The sequence below is a fragment of the Micropterus salmoides genome, unplaced genomic scaffold (assembly GCF_014851395.1).
Source record: "Micropterus salmoides isolate LMB-PRFRI ecotype aquatic unplaced genomic scaffold, ASM1485139v1 Ms_hic_scaffold_4, whole genome shotgun sequence".
NCBI classification, from domain to species: Eukaryota; Metazoa; Chordata; class Actinopteri; order Centrarchiformes; family Centrarchidae; genus Micropterus; species Micropterus salmoides.
The window spans coordinates 1995136-2015958 of NW_024043372.1; the positions used below are offsets into that span (position 1 = coordinate 1995136).

Genomic DNA, 20823 nt, shown 5'->3' on the forward strand with positions numbered 1-20823 from the left:
TTGGAAGAAGAGAGTCCTTCTGTTTCCCTTCCTGGACCACGGCGGGCCGCAACAAAAGCTTCAGAGATTGAAAAGTGGCAGAAGAAGAAGAAGACGACGTAGTACGAGTGATAAAGTGGTGGGGTGGATGAGTGAAATAAACTCAGGGCTTTCCTACTGAGTGAAAGTGTGGAAGAGGAGAAGTTAAAGAACATTTTGTAGATGACTCTCACCATGTGACTTGCGTAACGTCGCTGGACTGGTGCTTGCCAACGCTCGGACATGTCGTTTTGGGAAAGTAGACAATCGACCTACTTGGTTGTTCAGGTGTGAGGACGTGTTGCCCTACGAGCTCTGGAGAAACTCAGTATCCTCTTTTAATTTCTGATGAATTTGCTGTAATTCATTTGTCGCATTTGACTTTTTTACATTGTGAATCTTATTCACTTTTTATTCACCGCTTTTTTCCCCCTCGCACTTTGTAAGCTTGTTTTTTACAAGATGATGTATAGATAAAGTTATAGTTATTATTGCTAGAAAGCAGCTTTATGACCTTTGGTATTAAACAGCCTCTGCTGTGGCGAAACATCTCTGTGTTAGCTTACTGAAATACTAATAAACAGCATCTCCCAGCAGACCGGCAGGTCTCTGCAGTGTAGCACCGGCTGACAGACGGGCGGTAGAAATCCAATATGTGACGGCGGGACGTGCTTCTTTAGATACACTCTGTGTGAACGGACATGACACCACAGCACACCGCTGATCACTCTGATGGATTCTTCATGCTTGAGAGAAGAGATTACAGGCTGATCGATAGCTGTGTGTGTGTTGCTCTCCTGCAGACCTGGTGAAAGTAATATATCTGGACAGGTCAGTCTCACAGGTGCTCCGTGTTGCTGCAGGTTGCAGGTTTCCACACAGACCAGGGCCTCATTTATAAAACCGTGCGTGTGCACACCTGCAGGGAACTTCATCACACTCCACCTGGAAGTGTGTGCACGTGGTTCTGCCTCATATCCCAGCCCTCTACACGCCCACAGTCAACCATTAACGGTTGATGCAAAGCAGTTTTCGAATATCGATGCAGATGAATGAGCCTGTTTGTGAATCGTGGCAACAACAACAGTTTCACTGACAAACAAAAGAAAATGCAGAGAGTTTACAGTGTTATTATTCCCAAAAGGGGCTTTAAGCTGAAAGGTAAACTTCATATATTATTGATCATGTCAAACACAAACCTGCTGGCTAATTCCCGCTGCTAACAGCCGGCTGCCAGAAGCCCCAGGGAGGTTATAGCCTATGCTTGTATTTGTACTGGGATGGTGCCGTTCCCTCGGGTTGTTGTGTTTAATGCTGGACCCAGTTCAGCCCACGGATCCAAGAGCACGGCTCTAAGGAATCAGCCAGTCATCATCAAAGGCCAGGAAAACTTTAGGATTAGTGACAGCATGTGCAGAAAGTTGCACCTGCGTGTCATTTTACAATAAATCCAGATGTTTGCTGTAAAATATGCACACATGTGGAGAACCGACTGTACGCGCTGCTCCCGGCCAGCCCGGGGCCTCACTAAGATAAGTCTGCTGCTCACAAAAAAAGATGCCTAAATGGCGGCGAAATGTGCGTAGCAGCCTTTTATAAACGAGGCCCCCGGGCGGGCTGGGAGCGGCGAGTCCAGACGGTTCTCCACAGGATGGAGAGGATGGCGTTAGACTGACTCTCTCCACAGGTGATGTGATGCTGAAGTCAAAACTGCGTGCACACGGGACAAGGGGGCTTTTTCAGATTTTGCCTGGTAGCTAAATTTTGTTTTTTCAGACCGCCTGCACGTTTCCCCCGCTTCTCCTCAGCAGAAACACAACATTAACAAGTGTTTATTTCCACGTCCAGCAGCCGGCGTTCGGGTCCAGGTTTTAAACACTTTGTGTGTGATTACTGGTCGTACTCGGAGGACAGTGGCTTAATGTTTTACAGTGTTTACCCTCAGATTTTATTATGCTACCTACCTAATGGAACACTTCAGTCGAGCTTTTCAATAACCAGTGTTTTTCTGAACAATTATAGTACATGGTGTGTATTTGTGTGTGTCCTCAGTTCATGGATTTATCCTATTCAGGGAGCATTTAATGCAGCATTGTGGTACAACTCTAACATATTCGATTGTTTCCAGCTTCCTGCAGTGCTGCTGTTTTTATTCCACTTCAAAAAGGCACCAATCTGATCATCATGTGGAACTAATGCAGCACTGAGGCATGATGGGAGCACTTCAAGTACTACACAAATGGATTTAAAAAACCACCACTGTTTTTTGATTTGAACTTTTCTTTATTTGCCCTGTTGTTGTTGTTGTAGGTTGACAGAGAGAGTTATTGCAGGAGGCCGATTGTCCCACAGGGTCCTTGAGACAGACGCTCCATCCACATGAGATGCGTTCGTAAAACCAATCTGTTCCTTTTATTCAAGCTTCAGTTGCTAAAACAGGAGAATAATCTTTTAAGGAAATGTTTGTCTGCAGCATAAGCCCTCAAAAAAAAATCATGAAAGTAAAGTAAATAGCCTCCTTCAACACCAACTGCAGTCAGTCCCAGTTGGTCTCACAAGACTAATCAACCGCAGATTCCAAAGTTTGCTTTTTTAAGTGCGCCGGTTTCTGATGTAATTTCAGATTCCAGTGTTGAAAAACCTCGTTCAGCCAACATGTGGAACGACTCCAGCTGCGACGCTCAGAAGCACAGAAAGTATTCCTGCACGGTCCAGCAGCTCCTCTGAATACATTCACTATTCAGAGCAGAAAAGGTCTTGCAGACAAAAAAGATACTGTTCCTACATCGCGCCCCTTCAGATGAGATGAGATGAGCCTTTATTGATCACCGGAGGCAGAATTCAGGTGTTGCAGCAGCACAAAGACAGAAATAAGTACAGATGAATACATAAGAGTAGAAATTATGTAAATGGTAGAATCAACGTGGACTCTACGTTCCCACTTGGAGCGGCCTCACTGGTAGCTTCATCATCGCTGGATGTGGAGGTTTGGTCTCAACGCTGTGATTCACATATGATGTAAACATTAGTGGTACAAAGAGGCTGTTTTTGGTTTTTTTTGCATCCAGTGGTCCTGACAAGTGACGTCGACTCTATAAAAACACGTCCTGCATGTTCGTGTTCAGAAACAGAGGTGGAAGCAGCAAAATGATTTTTATCCTGCTGCAAAAAGTGTCTTCTAACAACAGTCAGTATCTCAACCAGTCCACCTTAATGGAAGTTCCCATTTCCCACAGAAACCTCTGCTCTTGAACTGAACACAGCTGGATTGTAGTCCAGCCTTTACTTCTGTGGCCTATTTCCATCACAGTGTAACGTGTGGCATGGTGTGGCGCACACGGTGACGAGACGTCCGCCCACTGCCTCCCCTCACCCTCCCTACACAACGTTGGAGACCCTCCAGGCAGTCAGTGGACATTAAGCTGTTACTGTGATGTAGAGACAGAGCTCAGTTAAAACGTCAATAAGCTCGCTCCAGTCTAGGTTCTTAAGTTGGTTTGAGAACATGTACAGCTGAACAGAAGTCCTGGGGGGGCGGGGTAACACACGGTAGCTCCGCTTTAATGTTGAGAAGCTGCAGAGCTGCAGTCTCTATTCATTCAACTTACACTGTAAATTTCCAGCTAAACTGCGGCTTTTTGATGACCATTTTCTCTCTCTCTCTCTCTCTCTCTCTCTCTCGCCTGCCATTGCCAAAGCTACATATAAATTACATAAGGACAATTAATTTCATACACCTCTCTCCATTCACCGGACTTGTGCAGAGTTTTGCGTGCACGCTGTGCTGCACAGCTGCAAGAACGTCGAGTCTATTTCAAGTAGCCGGATGTCTAAAAACAATAAAATATTCTTTATGTGGTTCATCAACGGTGATAAATTATCCGAAAGACAACTCGGCACAACACCAGTGAAGCTGGAGCTCAGTCTCTTGCTGCCACTGCACACAAACACGCTAAGCCTACAATTTTGGATTTATTCGTGCACTTTAAAAACATTTATTGAAAGTATTTTTCTTTTTACATGTTTATTTACAGCATTAAACGTTGAAATGTTTATTGTAACAGGCTGTATATTAACTTATTGGGAGAAAACTGGTAGGTCTGTGTAAAATCAGACGTTGAGCACCCCCATATCGCCAAAATGGCGTGATCCTTGTTTCACTGCGACGCTTCGACTGTGACAGTCGAATCATGCTCTGCCCATCGAAGCATCGAATCTTCGCCTATTTGGGGTCAGCCCTAGTACTGAGCATGTGCAACTTCCAACAAGGATCTTATAGAAGTGAGATGCTTCACTCGGTAGCTAAAACAGAGCGCTCGGCACGGGGTGAAAAGCTGCAGCAATGTTCAGTCCGACAGAAATATGGTGTTTTTTGAAAATAAACCTGAATATTTGCAAAATACGACGTCTTTAAAACGTCTATAATGGACCTTAGAGGGAGCAGATCAGTGTCCTACTGATCATTACTGATGTATTTAAGTGGCCATTTGTGGTTGATTGTGGTTCATGGTCGGCGCTTTAAGCCCTTTGTCGCCCAGGGTGCCCTGAGTAAGAGGGTGTGTTTTAGTGGCTCCAGAAATCTCAGTGACACAGATCGCAAAACCTGGAAATAAATCCTTTAGAGTCTCGGAGGGATCTGTGTGAAGTCAGTGACGAGAAAGAAGTGAGCTCACAGACCTCTGCAGCTCCAGGCTACAGTAGCTACTGCTAGCATTACACACCAACCAGCTGACAGCTGTCAGACAAGAGTTGCATTGTGGGTAAGAAACCAATAAAAACATGACATCTGTGGTTCTGCTGCATCGTTTCTGATCATTTTCTGTCAAACTCAGGAGGGGCGTGCTGAATTGGTGGAGTACTCTTTTAGTAGTATTTTAGTTTTAGTAATTGAATTTGTTCGTTTAGGTTTATTAACCCTTCACCCTGAGCCACACAGAGTTATAGAATCTATTACACAGTACAGAAGCAATTTTAGTTTTCTTCACTACCTTATTGTCTGGAGGCGTGAAGGTAATTTAGTCCTGATGCAGAGGGATGTAAATTTATATAGATACAGTACAAATATGTGGTCTGGGAGGATTACCATGGTTCTGACCACTGCATACCCAATGCCAAATGTTTTATTCATTGGTTAAATAAAATGTGGGGCCCACACCAAATCCCCTTTCCCCATACACAGTTTTTAAATTGAATTTGAGGAGAGGAGTCACGGTGATGAGGCTCGCGTGGAGTTTTTAACCGATGGGATGAACATCCTGTCGTCTTTGTCCTTGGCCATGATGGAGCCCGAGATGCATATATCAGGGTTTTCACTGAAAACAGAATGACCGAGTTCTGACGTGCAATCTGATGTGTTTTATAAAAGACCGCATCTGCAGGCTTCACTCTTAAACCGACAATCAGGCAATTTCAGAGACTAAATGAGTCGATGCGTGAGGCGTAAGAAGTACTCTGATCCTTTGCAGCAGCTGTTGTGTATATTATTATAATACCGATGTGTGAAAAGACATTGATAAAGCGTGTTGGTGTCTCTGGCAAAGAATTATTAGCTGGATCCGCAGCTTCTCTGCTTTTAAGGCCAAGGCGTCGCCAAAACGCTGGTTGGCGGTGGGGTTTCTATGTTCCGCTGTGTTGAGTTTCTTCTTCTTTGTTGGTGTGTAGGCTACTACAAACAATGTGGACTGAAAGAGAGCACATCGTGTTGGATTTGGAGCTCATCAATGTTGAGTTCATCAGTAAGGAGAGGAGGCATCAAAGGAGATGGTACATACGACTTGAAGGGGAAAAAAGAAGATGGCAGTAGTCCCACTCCAGACTGGGGCTGTGACGACACACTTGAGTCACGAGAACAAGATGAGAAGATATTTTAACAGTATTTTGAATAATATAAATGCTGAAATCTGCATTCTAGAGGCATTTTCTGCCCCGATTTATGGTGGAAATGTCTTTATTTAAATGAAGGGAAACAACGTTAAAGTCGCAGGTGACAATTCAAAATATAAAAACATAACAGAATGTAACGTAGTTATCAGCAGCTTGTTGTTTTAGCTGTTTAAGTTACTTTTTTTGACAATGCACATTTGTTTCTTCTATATTTCAATTGCATTGCATGTTTTCTTATTGTGCGTCGTTTCATTTGTTATTGAACATTTTACATTTCACTCATTTAGCTGACTATTTTATCCAAAACGACTTACAAACGGCATACATGTCAGAGGTCGTACGCAATGGTGGATGTGTCACAGTGGGAATCGAACCCGGGTCTCTCACACCAAAGGCATGTGTCTTTTCCGCTGCACCATCGCCGGCCATTTAACATTCCTTATTGCTGTTTTTTTAGAACATTTTTAACAAAAGCTTTCAAAAGGCGATTTTGAGCTTCTCTTCTCCCTCGTCGGACTCGGCGACAGAGATTAGCGGGCCGGCGAGAACGGGAACAGGTGAGCCCAGAGAAGCTGATCTGGAGAGGACCGACAGCTTGGGAGAAGTGCCAGTACGCGAGAAAATGTCCCGGCCCACTTAAAGCACCGTGTACGACCTTTGAACCGGTTGAGGCAGAAGAAGGAAAAGCTAGAAATGTTAAGGACAAAATATGACACTACCAAGCCGACCAATCACAATTCTTGCCACCTGCGTAGCCTCAACTTTTAGTTACATTTTTGGGGAGGAGCGTGTCAGGCTACGGCGTAGAGTCAGAAGTTTAAACCGGCCTTTATGAAGCTTTAAAGTGACTTTCAGGTCGTTGTTTATCTGTCCAGCTGCAGCTTTCCTGTTCTGGAGTACTCTCAGCTCCCTCAGAGCGGCGTTTCCAGAGAAAAGGTTGTAAAAAACCAGCGTGCACGACCTGCTCAGCAGCAGACAGACTCAGTCCGAGAGCAGCGGGTGAACATGGTGGAGCGTTTAGCAGCTAAAGAGTCAGATATTTCCCTCAGGAGCTGGTGGAGACCAAACACAGAGCGGGAACAAAAGCAGCTGTTTATTTATCAAGGTTATGTTAAAGTTCTCCGCGTTGACTAGTCTGCTAAAACCAAGTGGACAAAACATCAGTTAGCACAGCATTTCATTTTAAATATGCAAAATATTGCACATTTGTTGTCTTTGCCTCAGATGGACGCCGTTAAAACCACTGCGGCGTCCCGCCCTTTGTGGTCAGGGAGAACGTGTATCAGCTGGTAATGACTGGAAGTATCTGGCGTCACAAACATTTATTTCCACAGAATACTCTGAACGCTCCTAAAGCGCCGTGATAAGGTAATACATCAACAGCCTCCGAGGAACCTAATTAAGGAGGGTTGTCTATCAACTTAATGTCTGTAGGAAACGTCCGTCTCTTCCCCGCTTTAACGGGGCTGCAGCAGCAGAGAAATGATGTTCAGATCATCAGATGATTAAATCTGAGGGACGGTGAGGTGCTCATGAGTGACGGTCATCTTTTACTGTAAATTTTTTTTTTTTTACAGTGGATGAGATATAGCGGCCACAGCAGACTAAAGCCTCACAGAGCTGATCCATCAGAGGACTCAATTATTGATGAAGTTATTTGGAGTTAATTGTTTGAGTTCATCAGAATCAGGAGGTTAATGAGAGGGGTCACATTTCATCACCACATGGTGGTAATCGTGTGTCTGCACAGCTGCCGCTCATCTATCTAACGATGACCTCATCCTTACCCTTTTACATGTGAATATAAATTAGATTAATTAGACTCAATAATTCTTACTGGGTACATTCAATTTCCTGTGACTGCTTCACAATAAAAGCCCCCCCCGTTGGTCCAGTGGAAGTATTTTAATGTGAAGCCGCAGCCCAATATGAAAAGATGTCAGCCTGTAAGCCAGGAACACGTTGATGTCAATCCCCTGTGTGTGTATATGAAGGCAATTTAAATCCAGATTGGGAAGGACCACCTGTAAAAATGAAGACTATTATATATGTAGAGAGCAGGTAAATAACACGAACCATCAGTACTGTAAAACTTCAATTAATATCAGAGTCCCAGACATCCGCCTGCCCCGTTTCCTGGCCTGGTGTGGGAACACATTTTGACAAATAATGCATGACCCAATTAAACGCCTGGTCTGGTTTTTATAGGAGTTCTTTGGATGTTTAAAAGCTCCTAAACCCAGCGGGGTCGCCGCTTTAGCTGCATCTAAACTGCTCAGATCGTTAACACAAATATTAATATTTAAACTTATGGTCAGTGTGTCATTGTGGACACGTCGTTAGATCGGTTAGATTCTCCACAATTCAGTCGTTCACTTCAGAACAGAAACAATGAGCCACAAAGTCTAATTCTCATAGATTTACTGCTGTAACCTGCTTGGTACAAGAGAGGAAAAAGTGCCGTTACCTTTGAGGCTCTCGTGTCGGAAAAAAGCCGGAATGTGTCCGTTCCTTGATTATTTATCTTCCTTCTCTCTGAGAGGGTCCACCCATCAAAGGACTCGATGAAGTTGTGAATCCTGTCGTTTGAAGTCTGCTAACTTCTGCCACACTTCTCTCATCCTGCAGCCTGATACTTCAAAATAAAAGCGCATAAACCGTCTGTCCGAGCTAGACCAAATGAATGACGTGTATTTTATATTATTTGATCCTTTTTATACAAGTATTATTCTGTTTGAAATAAATAAATTGTTTCATAGTAGTTTCAGTCTTGTGCAAAAGGAATTAAAGGGCTGTCCCAAATACAAATTCAGTGATTTTAGCAAATAAAAGCATGGGCTGCTATTCAAAGTTTTACGGTATAAATGAAAATCTTAATGATTGTAAATGAAGAAATACAAACTTAGGCACAAACCAGATCACTAAAGGACTGATATGTCTGATTTAATCTTCATTTAGGTCTCAAGGCGGCAGCATAAAAAATAAGAAAACAAAATAAGAAAACAATACTAAAAACACATAATAGGCAAACGGAAATCAATATTTGAGTGCATTAATTAAATACCTTTGATCACTGCATCATGACTCTGCAGGATAATCTCAGTGATTGTACAGAATCAGCGGTTTGAGCCTCGAGTCCATGGCTGCTGTTTCTGTGGAGGGGACGGGAACTTGTCTTTGAGCAGGAGATGACGAGCTCGTTCACTTCTCTTGTCCTCTGACTGGATCTGTACAGTTAAGAGCTCAGCGCCAGAGACGCTCAAAAGTCTCTGAGCAAGAGTCCAAGTCAAGTCTCAAGTAATGAGTGTTGTATCACCCTGCGTCTCCAACTAACGACAGCTTATAAACTACTGTAAGTCAACACACACCCCAGACTCTCAAACCAGTGTTAACTAAATTAAACTGTAACGTTAGATGATCAACAATAAACCTGTAACCTGTTTGCAGCCAGCGGTAATAATTAACGTGATGGCAGATCATTACGTTAATCGACCACAACGCTCGTTCATCTTTTCGTAACGAACGACGGTCGGAGTAAACCTCCCGTAGGTAAGGTGACCAGATTTCTGAATGGAAAACATTTTTGGTTTGGTCAGTATGTCATTAAAAATATAATGTTATAAATAATACAGCGGGACAATTGCAATCTGTCAAATATAAACCCTAACGAATATAATCAGCTCATTTCAGGGCAGAAATAACCTTTCAGTCAATAAGCAGATGCTGCAATCACTGTCTGGCAAGCAGAATACTGCATGTTATGTGTTGTTTTGGCCATTTAAAGGTATTTCAACAGGGAAAAAAGGTCTGGATTTACACAGCAAATTAAATAAGGTTGAGTCATAAGGATAATTGCAAAAAGATAATGTCTTTATTTTTTATATAACTCAGCAGTAAGTCATGTTAATTATGGGCTTCATTCCGTTTTCCAAATATAAACAAGGATATTAGACATAGGCCTACCAAACACATCATCCATCGGCAACAACAGGCTTCTATTATTGCCTATAATCACGGAAATGTCAGGCCTGGTTACGCTGTAAACTGCAAACAATTATTTAGCCACAATTGTGATTATTCCGTTAAAAGTATCACAAAGACATAAAGTGATGTTTATTTGCACGTTATGTCTGTTTGATCCAGATAAAAGCAGCTGTAGACGCAGAGAGACCGGGCGATACAGCGTAAACATGCTGCTGCAGCACGACACCTGCAGGTCCGTTAACACCTTATACAGTGTATGATTAACACGCAAGTTAGAACCGGGGACATTTCCGGAGACAGGTCCAGACGGGGACGGGCCCCCAAAACCGCGGGGGTCACCGTTCCCCGGGGCGCTGCAATAAAGTACCTTAGCGTTGTGCTCCTGCTGCCTTGCGACAGTGTGGCTCATTACAAACAGAGCAACAAACAAGATCAATGTCTTTACGTTGCTCAGGCATCAGATAGACATCGTGCTCCTCCCTGTATCGAAAGCCTGTCAGACCCTCTGACAGGACAGTAAAATACATCCTGTACGTCCTGTACTGCACCAGAATGCAATTTCAGTTTTCATTAAACCATCACATCGACCAGGACATTTTCTTTCCTCTTTTTGTAAAGCGAGAGAAGCTCAGTCTATCTCCTCTGAAGAGGGAAAAAGACTTCATTCAGCAGTCAAACCTCTGAAAGATGTCACGGGAAAGAATATCAAAACACTGAAATGCAGAGGTGATTCATTTCATGGAAATAAAGAACAAACGGGGAGGAACGTTTAACTCGCTAAACTAACATGAAAGGGGGGGAAAAAATGAAAGAAACAACAAAAAAGGGACAGAATGAGGCGGAGGCAGGTTTTACTTTAAAGAAGAGCGAGAAAGAAAGAGCCAACATGAAAGAGGACAAACGTTACAGAAATAAACGAAGAGCTAAAAGAAGGAGAGAAGACAAACTCTGACTCAGGTGTTTGTTTCACCTTGCTGGTTTTAGTGAGTGTGATATAAGCGGTGACTCCCCGCGAAGATTGTATTAACCTCTGAACACAGGAATTGAGTTCCCAGTTGGTGGTTCATTGCAATCTCCCGACACACGTTCATTACCGATGGAAGATCGACTCGGAGACGGTGGAGCGGAGGTGAAGAGGTTGGCGAGATCCACATTTTTTCTCCTCCGGAAAGAACTTAAAGGCTCATTTCTGTCACATTGTCGGTGTTGAAATGACTCGTGGCAACAAAAGGTTTTGAATGTGTGCAGTAGAGGCTTCAGCCCGTGAGCTGCTGCAGGAAGACGTCGGTGGAAAACGGGGGAGAGGAGCGCTGGCCTCTTCCTGCAACAACTCGCCTCCCACGAGACCTCAGAGCGGAAACTGTCCTTGAAGGAGACTGTTGAAAACAAAGGGGGTCACCGGGAGTCCCTCAGGTTTAAAAATACAGAAATAATAATAATCTTTCCGTGGCTTCCTCCGTTAATCCCGTCACGACTCCTACGGCAGCTTCAGTAGCTCACTTTGGCTTTAGGGCGTGTGCTGAAAGGACAGTTAGCTGTAAGCTGGTTAACGCTGTGGGTCAGTTTGCTCCAAAGATTGATCTGTGGTGGAGACAAAACAGGAAATGGAACAAAAATCGTGGCTGAAACTGCAAGAGGGGTCGATAATAAAGGAGCAGGAAAAGGTTTTCCCAGAGTGAAGTAGGTTTTCTGTCACGCTTTATCTCTTAACAACGTGAACTCTCGCACAGCTTGACACCATCATACATTCTGCATCTGCGTGCTCCAGCACCTGAATGAAGATCCTGCAGTAAAGCCACAACTGTTCTGAGAGTGAGAACAGAGCTTGTAACGACAGCAACATCAGAGTTCACAGGGTTGAAGAGGTTTACATACAGATTCTCCGCCATTGCACGCGATGGCAAAATGAGACGCGGTACGAACAGCCCTCATTTCTCCCCACTCTCTACCGCAGAGTGCGACGTTCAGTGTGAGGACTGGCTTACCGAAGGTGGCGCTGCCCTGGCCCGAAGTGCCCTTCTAAGTGGCGAAACATCTGATCTAATTTGGGATTCTGGGACGACTGAAGCGCTCTGACCGGCTGGCGTTGCCCTCGTCTCGCCTCGGTGACAGCGGCCGCTCTTAAAGGCCAAACTCTTTGTGCAAAATCCTCACGCTACTTTTCATAACATCGTGCGTGAGCCAAATGTCACTGCTGGAAGTGGGTGTTGCAAATAGGTAGTGAAAGGGTCAGACATATGACTTGTCTTGAGTTGTTGCCTGTCCGTCCGTCTGTCCACCAGACTGAAAAACTTCCTATTGACTTTGGGGGGGTCCTCAGACTTTCCCTCTTGCAGGCATCACGAGGTTCACACATCATTTTGGAAGTGAAAATGCTTCAGGAATGAACCCAGCCTGCATAATTTACTAGCTTATTATTTTAAATCATCAGACGTGACCATGAGTTCTGTCATCGCCATCAGATGAAATACGTCATTTAATAAAAATGTGAAGCACACGATGCTGTAAAAGTAAAAACGTCTCCGTCTCTGCTCCGTCCTTCGGCAGCATGCTGCTCATAGTGCGAGTGAAACATGAGTATTTTAATGTAATGTAATTAAAGTGTAATTGATTTCCACCAGAGGATTGTGGGGATCTTCCCTCAGTTTGTTGTCGGAGCGGCTGAAAAGACGTTTTGTAGATTATAACCTTTATGTTGATGACATGTCGTACAGGATCTGCTGACCGCCGACTCTGCTGCAGCGGCTGCTTGTTCACTTCATCTTTAGTACAATATTCATCATGCGTGTGAGGTCACTAACAACGAATTCATCATTGTGATCAAAAGCTTAGATTCTCCATTATCACACAGTCGAAGAAAATAAACGTGCGTCCAGCTGAGTGCAAAGAAAAGTTTTTTAAAACTACACTTTTTTTTTTGTGTGTACATTCGAGTGACATTTATTGAAACTAGCAGTGTCTCAGCCTGCAGCTCTCGCAGCCTTTTCCCTCACACTTTTAAGACGACTGTGTGCAGAAATGTCGGCGGTTTCATGAAATGTCAGGCGGCAGAGAGAGACGAGCAGAGCTGTCTTTCCTCTGCTGTGCTGCTGCTTCTTCCTTCTTTTAGGTTTGTTCTAATAATACATTAACTTTTACTGCTATGTTCAACCTTTTGGACATTTTCCCTTAAAGGTTAAACTAATTTACAGTAAGCTCAAACAGGTTTGCCGTAGGAAGGAAATACACAAGTGGTCAGCGAGTTACTGGATGTTAACGTTGCCCTTTGTTCCTGTCTCCTCAGGAGGAATCTGCATCGCTCAGTCGCTGAAGATCCCTCATGAACACAAATCCTCCGACTTTGACAAAATCATCCGTCTGCTGCTGGACACTCGGTACGCCAGGGCAGTCGTCCTGTTCGCCTCTGATGAGGATATCAGGTAAATATGTTCATTTTGACACCGTGAAGGTGGAAGCTTAGGTCAGTTATAATGAGATATTCAGGTTAGGCGCTGGAACTAACTGTTTTCCCTCTGCAGTGTTATTTTAGGCCGGAATACATTTACCAAGAAACTACTGCTGTTTTCATTAACGCTGCATCGGTCAAAATTGACCCAGTTTCGGTCAATTCAGCTAGTGTTGGGTATCGTATTTATACATATTCTGATTCTGACTCCAACCCCTACACCACAGATCGGTGACCTTCCTCCTCGTCCCCTTCATGGCTAAACTGAAAGGAGTCTCTGTCCTAGAGGGGCGTCTTTGGGGACTCGTCTTATTTGTAGCCTTCATCGGTTTCCCGGATCTGGGGCGTCGTTGTAGCTGGGAGAGCGCGACACGTTGAACATGGTGAAGCGTTCCTTCAGATTCACGCCGTCTTGAAGGAAACGCTTCGTCACGTCGGAGCTGCTTCCTCCCTCGCACCAAACCTCCTGACTGCAGCTGCTGCAGTTTGTTAGTGAAGCTGAGCCAAACTTTGGAGCGTTTGCTGCGGTCCGCCACGGTCCAGGACCAGAACCAGAAGGACTCTCTTCTTCACGCTTTGTTGACGGAACACATGATGTGACATTCGGGCGGCGTAGCGGCTCCTGGCAGATCAGAGACACTTTGATAGGATGTAAAATGCTCACTGCAGTTCAGTCAGGAGCTGAAATATGCAGGAAGTTAGAAGCCAAGAAGCAGAATCCAAACGCACGGGTCTTATAGAATCCACGGTTCTTGGAAATTTGGTAACGGTTCCAACTAGGAGCTGGTTCTTGATACCCAACCCTAAATATAGCACCAACACAATGATGGTTAACATTAGATAGAAAACCAGCCGAGACAGCGGCTGGTTTGTCGTGTTAGTTTTGTTTTTCTTATGATGCTACTGGGTTATTTACCCAAACTAGAATCTGTTTGTTGTTAAGTGCTAATAACGCATGTAGGCTTTGCAGTTTTAAAAGTCCCATTCACATTGTTTTGAGCGACTAACATTGGATTTGTGGCAAAACTTGACCCAGGTATGTCTGACGCTGGGTCGAAGTAACCCCTTGGGACGGGCTATAATGTTCCCAGTACTGTGTTGGTGCTATATTGACCTAGACGGGGTCATTTTTCTCTGTAACGCTGGTTAAATCCGATATATTCTCTCTTTAAAGGCTTCCATGCACACAGTGAATATGACGCTGCATGTGACTCAGTGCTGATGTGTGTTTGAACCCAGGGGGATCCTGAATGCCAGTAAGCGAGCGGACCAGGTCGGTCACTTCTTGTGGATCGGCTCGGACAGCTGGGGGGCCAAGAACAGCCCCATCCACCAGCTGGAGGACGCCGCAGTGGGAGCCGTCACCATCCTGCCAAAGAGAGCCACCATCAGCGGTAGGTTCTCATCTCCGGAGCTCACAGACCTTTTCCTCTTTCCCGACTTCAGTGAGAACATTCACTCTGTCCCATTTCTCGGTTTCCTGTGACACAAAATTGCACAGGACTCTTTTGAGGATGATTATACGTCATTATCATCATCATCATCAGCCTGCCAGAGAGGCGCCGTCAGCACCACTGATCTGCAGCAAGTCTGCGTCTTAGTCAGCCCTACAGGGATGTTATTAGACGTTCAGTCCAAGAACAGAGATAAAGATGAAGCCTGTCCTTCTGTGTCCGCAGACGGTCAGTGTGCGTCATGTGACTTGAACAGGTGTCGGACAGTATTTGAAACTTAAAAAGCCATTTTTAGTTTTTAAAATGGCTACAAGAGAGACTGCCAGACTCTGTAACGTTCACGGTGCTGACTGCAGATAAGCTCCGGCCACTGTGCTGCTTTTGTTAGAGACATGACATATATCATATTTAGAGCCGGGCGTTGTGCACATTTAAACTTTCATAAGCATCCAGAAACAAGAAAAACCATTTAGAAAGCAATACGGAGCTCCACACTTTGGCAAATTATTCATGTTGTGTCTGAGGGTCTGATGTTCAGATTGATGCCTCTCTCATGTCTGTGCAGTAAATATGAAGCTACAATATCAACGCTGATATATCAACTCGTTTTTAAATTTTACCAGGCCTATTTAAAATCTTATTTGATTGCAGATCAGCGACATAGCGCATTCTGTCTCTCTCAGTTCAATTAAAATTAGCTTTATTGGCATGAATGTGTAACAACAATATTGCCAAAGCATCATACAAACAACATAAGAACAATCAACCCCATACATTTCATTAAACAAGTAATTAAAGCGTATATGTCTTTGTGTGTGTGTATGTTAAAAAAAATTAAATTATATTAAAAATTAAAACCAAATAAAACAGTAACGTTTGTATGTTAAAAAAGACAAAATTATATTAAAAATTCAAATAAAATAGATAATACAGTAAACGTGTGTGTGTGTATGTATTAATACTCAAAAAATAAAATAATAATTGATAAAAAAATTAAAAATAAATACAAACAATTACTAAAATATCAAACAATCAAAATAATAATAATTTGAAAATTTGTACAATTATTAAGTTTCTTTTTTTAGTCTCTCTCTCTCTCCCGACCCAGCTTTAAAAAAGTTATTAGAAATGAGTAAAGGTTTAAAGTACATCAAGGAACATCTGGCTGTGATGCAGCTACAGAACATTCTCCACTGAGTTACTGCCTAAAATATAAGCACTTCTGAAAAATAAACTACAGAGTATGAAAGGGGGCTGTTGCTTTATAGACTTTGTTAGTGCACAGTTGTGGTTTTAGTACTTGATTTTAATTTGCTTTTATTTTATATAGTTTGTTAAACAGTTAAAAGTTTTATATAAGTTTGTATAAATCAGTGAATTATAGGAGGAGCCTTCGCTGTCTTGTCTTCTTCCCTGGTTTCCTCCTGGCGTTGATCCTGGTGTTCAAACCTCGTTCATTTAATGGTGACGTTATCTAGTTAGGCTGTGTGCTGGAGAGCAGTAATTCACTTCAAAGATATTTAACTAGTTAAATGGTTTAATTAGGATTAGTTGACAAACATAATATTGACTAATCAAATAAATAATTAACAGATTAGTCGACTACGAAAACAGTCACTAGTTTGCATCCCAGTCCAGACGTGAGAGTGATACATGTTTTCTCATCTGACTCTCGGCAGGAAAGCGAAGCAGCGTTTTTTTCCAAAAATGTCGAGATCTTCCTTTCAGTTGCCAACGAACAGTGAGGAGAGATTTTTTAAATACTGTCTCGTGTGAGACGGCCCTGAGGAAACATAACTGATGGTTAGACTGTCTTTTGAGGACAACACAATGGTACTGACTGCCATGCTAATGACAGCATGTAGATGAAGATGCGTTGGTATCACAGCGCTGTTTAGAAACTACAGGCAACTCGGAGCACGGCTGTCGTATCAAAGAAAGATGCTGACAAGGAGATAAACCTGCGTCTGTTGTGCCAGTTCTGTTGAAATGAAGATTTCAACTTCAAATAAAAATGTGAATCCTTTTGTTCTTTTTATTCTACGCCGACTTTAATAGAAGGAAGCCGAATCTGATCTTCCTTTCTGGAAACAGAATCCTCCCGCACACGCACATGAAAGCCCCGGTGATCCTGCTGCCGATGTTTTACTTGTAACGTCAATTTCTGCCCTTTTTTCTTTCTCCTCAAAAACATTTGTGACAGACATGCGGCGCGCCTTCAAAAACACAATCCCTGCCAGCAGCTAGATCAAGATGCAAACTAGAAGAGGAGCTCGGCGTGTAACCTTGGATCTGCCTTCAGGCGCCGGTGGTGCACTAAAACTTTGTCCCCCTTCGATGTGCTCCGTGATACCTTTTGTCCCCTTGATTTTGACGAAGATTTATGGAAATGGACGTTTTTCTGGACATAAAGAGGGAATACTGGGCCGTGACGGGCAGGTACGAGGGCAACAGACTCATTCAATTTAGAGGGTGTAAGAATAAAAAGGAGGAAGGGAGGGAGAGGAGTTCGGCTTTATGATGAGAGTCATGGCCAGGTTAACCTGCAGGGCCCGTATTAAGTCCTCAGCCCTCCCACTCTCAGCAGTCTGTCTTTGCACCACGTCGGCACAAAACTGTTATAATGAAGCTCTCTTGATTATCGGATTGTGCTGAGGATCTTCAGTTTCGTGCTCTTTCCCAGATATTGTATCTGCAGGCCTGGTTCAGTCGAGTCGGCTTCGGGTTATTAAAGTGCGTAATGGTGGTGGTCGATGTTTGTTTGTCTTTAATCTCACATGAACTGATGCATTGTCAAATTATTGAGAGTATTCAAAAGGTGTTGGAAGAGAGGGAACGGTTGTGGGACATATACATGATTTTGAGCATTTAAACGCTTTATTTCCTGAATTTTTCTGCACCAATCAATGGTAGAAAAGGAAACAGAAAAATTCAAAAACAGAATCTAAGTCAGTGCAGCTCTCAGATCTGTTTCTCCTGTAGATCAGCTTATTTAATCTCATCCCTGCTGAGTCATGATTCAGTCTTCCCTCCTCTTTGTGTCTCTGTTTAAATGTGACTGTGGCTCCTTTTCACCTCAATGAGAAATTAATTCATTTTAATTCAGTTAGAAACTCCTGGACTTTAATAGCTCCTGCGTTTCAGCAGCTTTTCCCGAACACATGTGTGTCCTCTGACACGTCCAGGAAGAAGTCGTAACATTAAAAGAATAACCTGCTCTGCTGGTGTGGTGGTAACCCCTTCAGACCGCCTGACAGGCGCTGAAATCTGGTTGGGACTGGATGTTCGGATGAGACGAGGAGGTGGAAACTGAAAACACTTTAAGGAGTGTCTGAGCGAAGAGACAGCAGAGACACGGAGCTGCCGGTCAGAGGACAGGCGCCACACTGCAGTCCAGACTGCTTACAAGTCTAAACATCTGGAGACTGCAGGAAATACTAACACATGACTCCAAGCATCCTCTTCTGTTATTGAGGATATTTGTTTCTAACAGCGGCCCAAATTGTCACGATCCTGGTCTGTCTGCCAGCTTTGTCCATTGCCTGCTGCTGTGTTTAGATCTGTTTGTCCTGTCTGCCTGATTCCCTGATCTGTGTCGCCTGGTTGGGCCTCGCCCTGCTGCTTTGCTCTTCTATATTTGGTTGTCATCATTGTTTGTCGAGTGTCCTGTTTCCTAACAGTGTGTCCAACTGTGGAGTCTTGAGTTTTCTGCCTGTAGTGGATTTTGCTTTTTTCACTATATGAACTCAGATTGGATATTAGTTTTTCAGTAAGTGTGAAATAAATATCACAGACTGTATTTTGCTCTCTGGTGTCTTGTGTTTGGGTCTAAAACCTGTCGGTCCTGATACAAGTCATGATGGTAAATCCGTTGTCGGAGCAGCTGACTGTTAACCGTTTAGGGACAATTCAGGAGTCTCAATGAGAAGAAGTTTTTACACTTAAAACAGTTTGCTGTGTGCGACTACGTGCGTAACAATAGACACACAAAAGATATAAAAATAAGAAATGTGCAATATGGCATTTAACTATTTATGTGTGCGTAAAATAAATATGTTGTGCTGGATGTCGGCACACTGCAAAAACTAAAATCTAAGATTAATCATCTTAACTGAAACCAAAACACACTTGTTTCTTCTCTGACAAGATATTTCTTCTTACCAGGCGACTTTTATGTTCGAGAATTTCACTTGTTTTTTTTTTCTTAAGTAGCAAGTAAAATATTCTTGTTCTGTTGGCAGATAATTTTGCTTATTTTAATTAATATTTCCCCCATTTTAATGCTTTTTCCCTTGTTTTTGAGTGCAGGAAACACCATTTTTATAGATTCATATTAGTTTCATAAATTTTGGTTTTTGTGCTGCATTTTTTTTGTTGGTTCTCTGTCCTTAAATAGTTAGTTGGAAAGAAACACTTTAATGTTGTTTCCAAGTCTGATCTTATAGGCTGATATCAGAGTTTCCATGTCACGCTGGTTGTCAGTCTGTAATAATGATGCGGAGGTGCAGATGTCTGCGACAGGGCGGGATGGAAATCACTTGTCTGTGCTCACTTCTTCTTTCTCTGATTCACTTGTCACCGTGTGTGAAATCACATGTGTGTCAAATACAGGGAGCAGGAAAGAAACCCAGTCTGTTTCATCAGGCTGGACCGCGTGTGATTATAAATAACTCAAAATCTCATGCCAGATTGTCTGTGAGGTTTTTATGTGTTGTGATCCAAACTGAAAAGGTCACGCCGTCTTTTCAGACCTCAGGAAAATATATCCAACTTGTGTTTGTCATGAAAATGCAAATTCGACAGACTGCCTGTCTGAACGCGAGCTCGGCTGCACTAGCTGTTAATTGCTGAGAGTGAACCCAAGGGATGGAGCGCGAGAAAGATGAGATGGAGAACGAACGTTTGAGGAGAGGACAAAATAAATCCTGGAAGAACAAAAGCAATATTCAGTCCTGGCAATGTCGTCTGAGATGGGACCACTTCCCAGAGTCCGATACGCCCCCGAACCCACTAACCTCAGGCTTTTAATGTCAGGCAGCTGAGGAACTATTAAACCAGCGAACAACCCTGTGCGACTTTAGTTTGCGTGAAACTAAATAATGAAATGTGCTTCTGCAGTTACAGCAGGTCTGATTGCAGAGCTCGGTGACATTTCCATCCTCTCCATCCTCTTTGTTTAAAACGCGGGGGCTGGTGGCTTCAGCGTCCCCATGTGTGCGCGGGAGATAGGGGGATGTGGATTTTAATCTGGCTCTATGTTTAAAACATGATGAGCAACCGCCAAGATGGATGTCCTCCTGCACACATTTGCCTGAGAAAACAGGAAGTGACTGGGAGCCCTCAGTTAGCACAGAGAGAAGACAAATCTTTATATTATGTATAAAAGGCAGGCGACTTTTCACAGCTGCAGATTTGAGATGCACGTCTGAACAAAGACGAATGTGTCTGACTCACAGCACGGGGTTCATTTTACTTCATTTATGACATTTTGTATTGCTCTTTAAAATGTCTTCGGTTGATCGTGCAGGTGTCTCGCTGTCTGTTTGCTTAGATAGCGCAGCAGCTTATTTTTGCTCTGTTCAGGAAAACAGCAATATATAACTGCAGAGGACAAATGACAACATTATGTACAGTAATCTCATGCAGATTCGCCACCGGAGACGAACCGTTTTCCAGAGAAACGGAGACCACAGTGTTTGATACTGATGTTTCCCAATTAGACAAAGAGATTTGAAATGAATCTGGCCAGAACCAGCAGCTTATGATCCCCAAACAATGATCCCCCGAGTGTGACAGGGCTACACGTTATACATGATGCTTTATAATTAGAGATTATTCATCACACCCCCCCTGCCTCTGCAGTCAGCATCTCTCCCGGTTATATCTGCTGGAGCTGACTGTAGCCTGATGCTGCTGTAACTGTCCTGTGATGTGGCGCTGCGGGAGTGTCCAGGACAGCCAGCGTAGGACTCGCATGTGTTATTGCTTTAACTATGATGGAGGCCAAACAACTGAAAACTATTTTGTTTTTGCTCTGTT

General features: G+C 43.4%; 1 protein-coding gene across 2 annotated transcripts in view; it reads left to right on the plus strand.

Annotated features, from left to right (window-relative positions):
- Positions 1-20823, plus strand: part of LOC119886700 (metabotropic glutamate receptor 7) — a 320159-nt gene that overhangs the window by 161933 nt on the left and 137403 nt on the right. For both annotated transcript variants that reach the window (XM_038697608.1, XM_038697607.1), the window contains 2 exons: positions 13169-13304; positions 14570-14724. In XM_038697608.1, coding sequence (XP_038553536.1) covers positions 13169-13304; positions 14570-14724 — 291 coding nt within the window. The remainder of the gene's footprint in view (positions 1-13168; positions 13305-14569; positions 14725-20823) is intronic.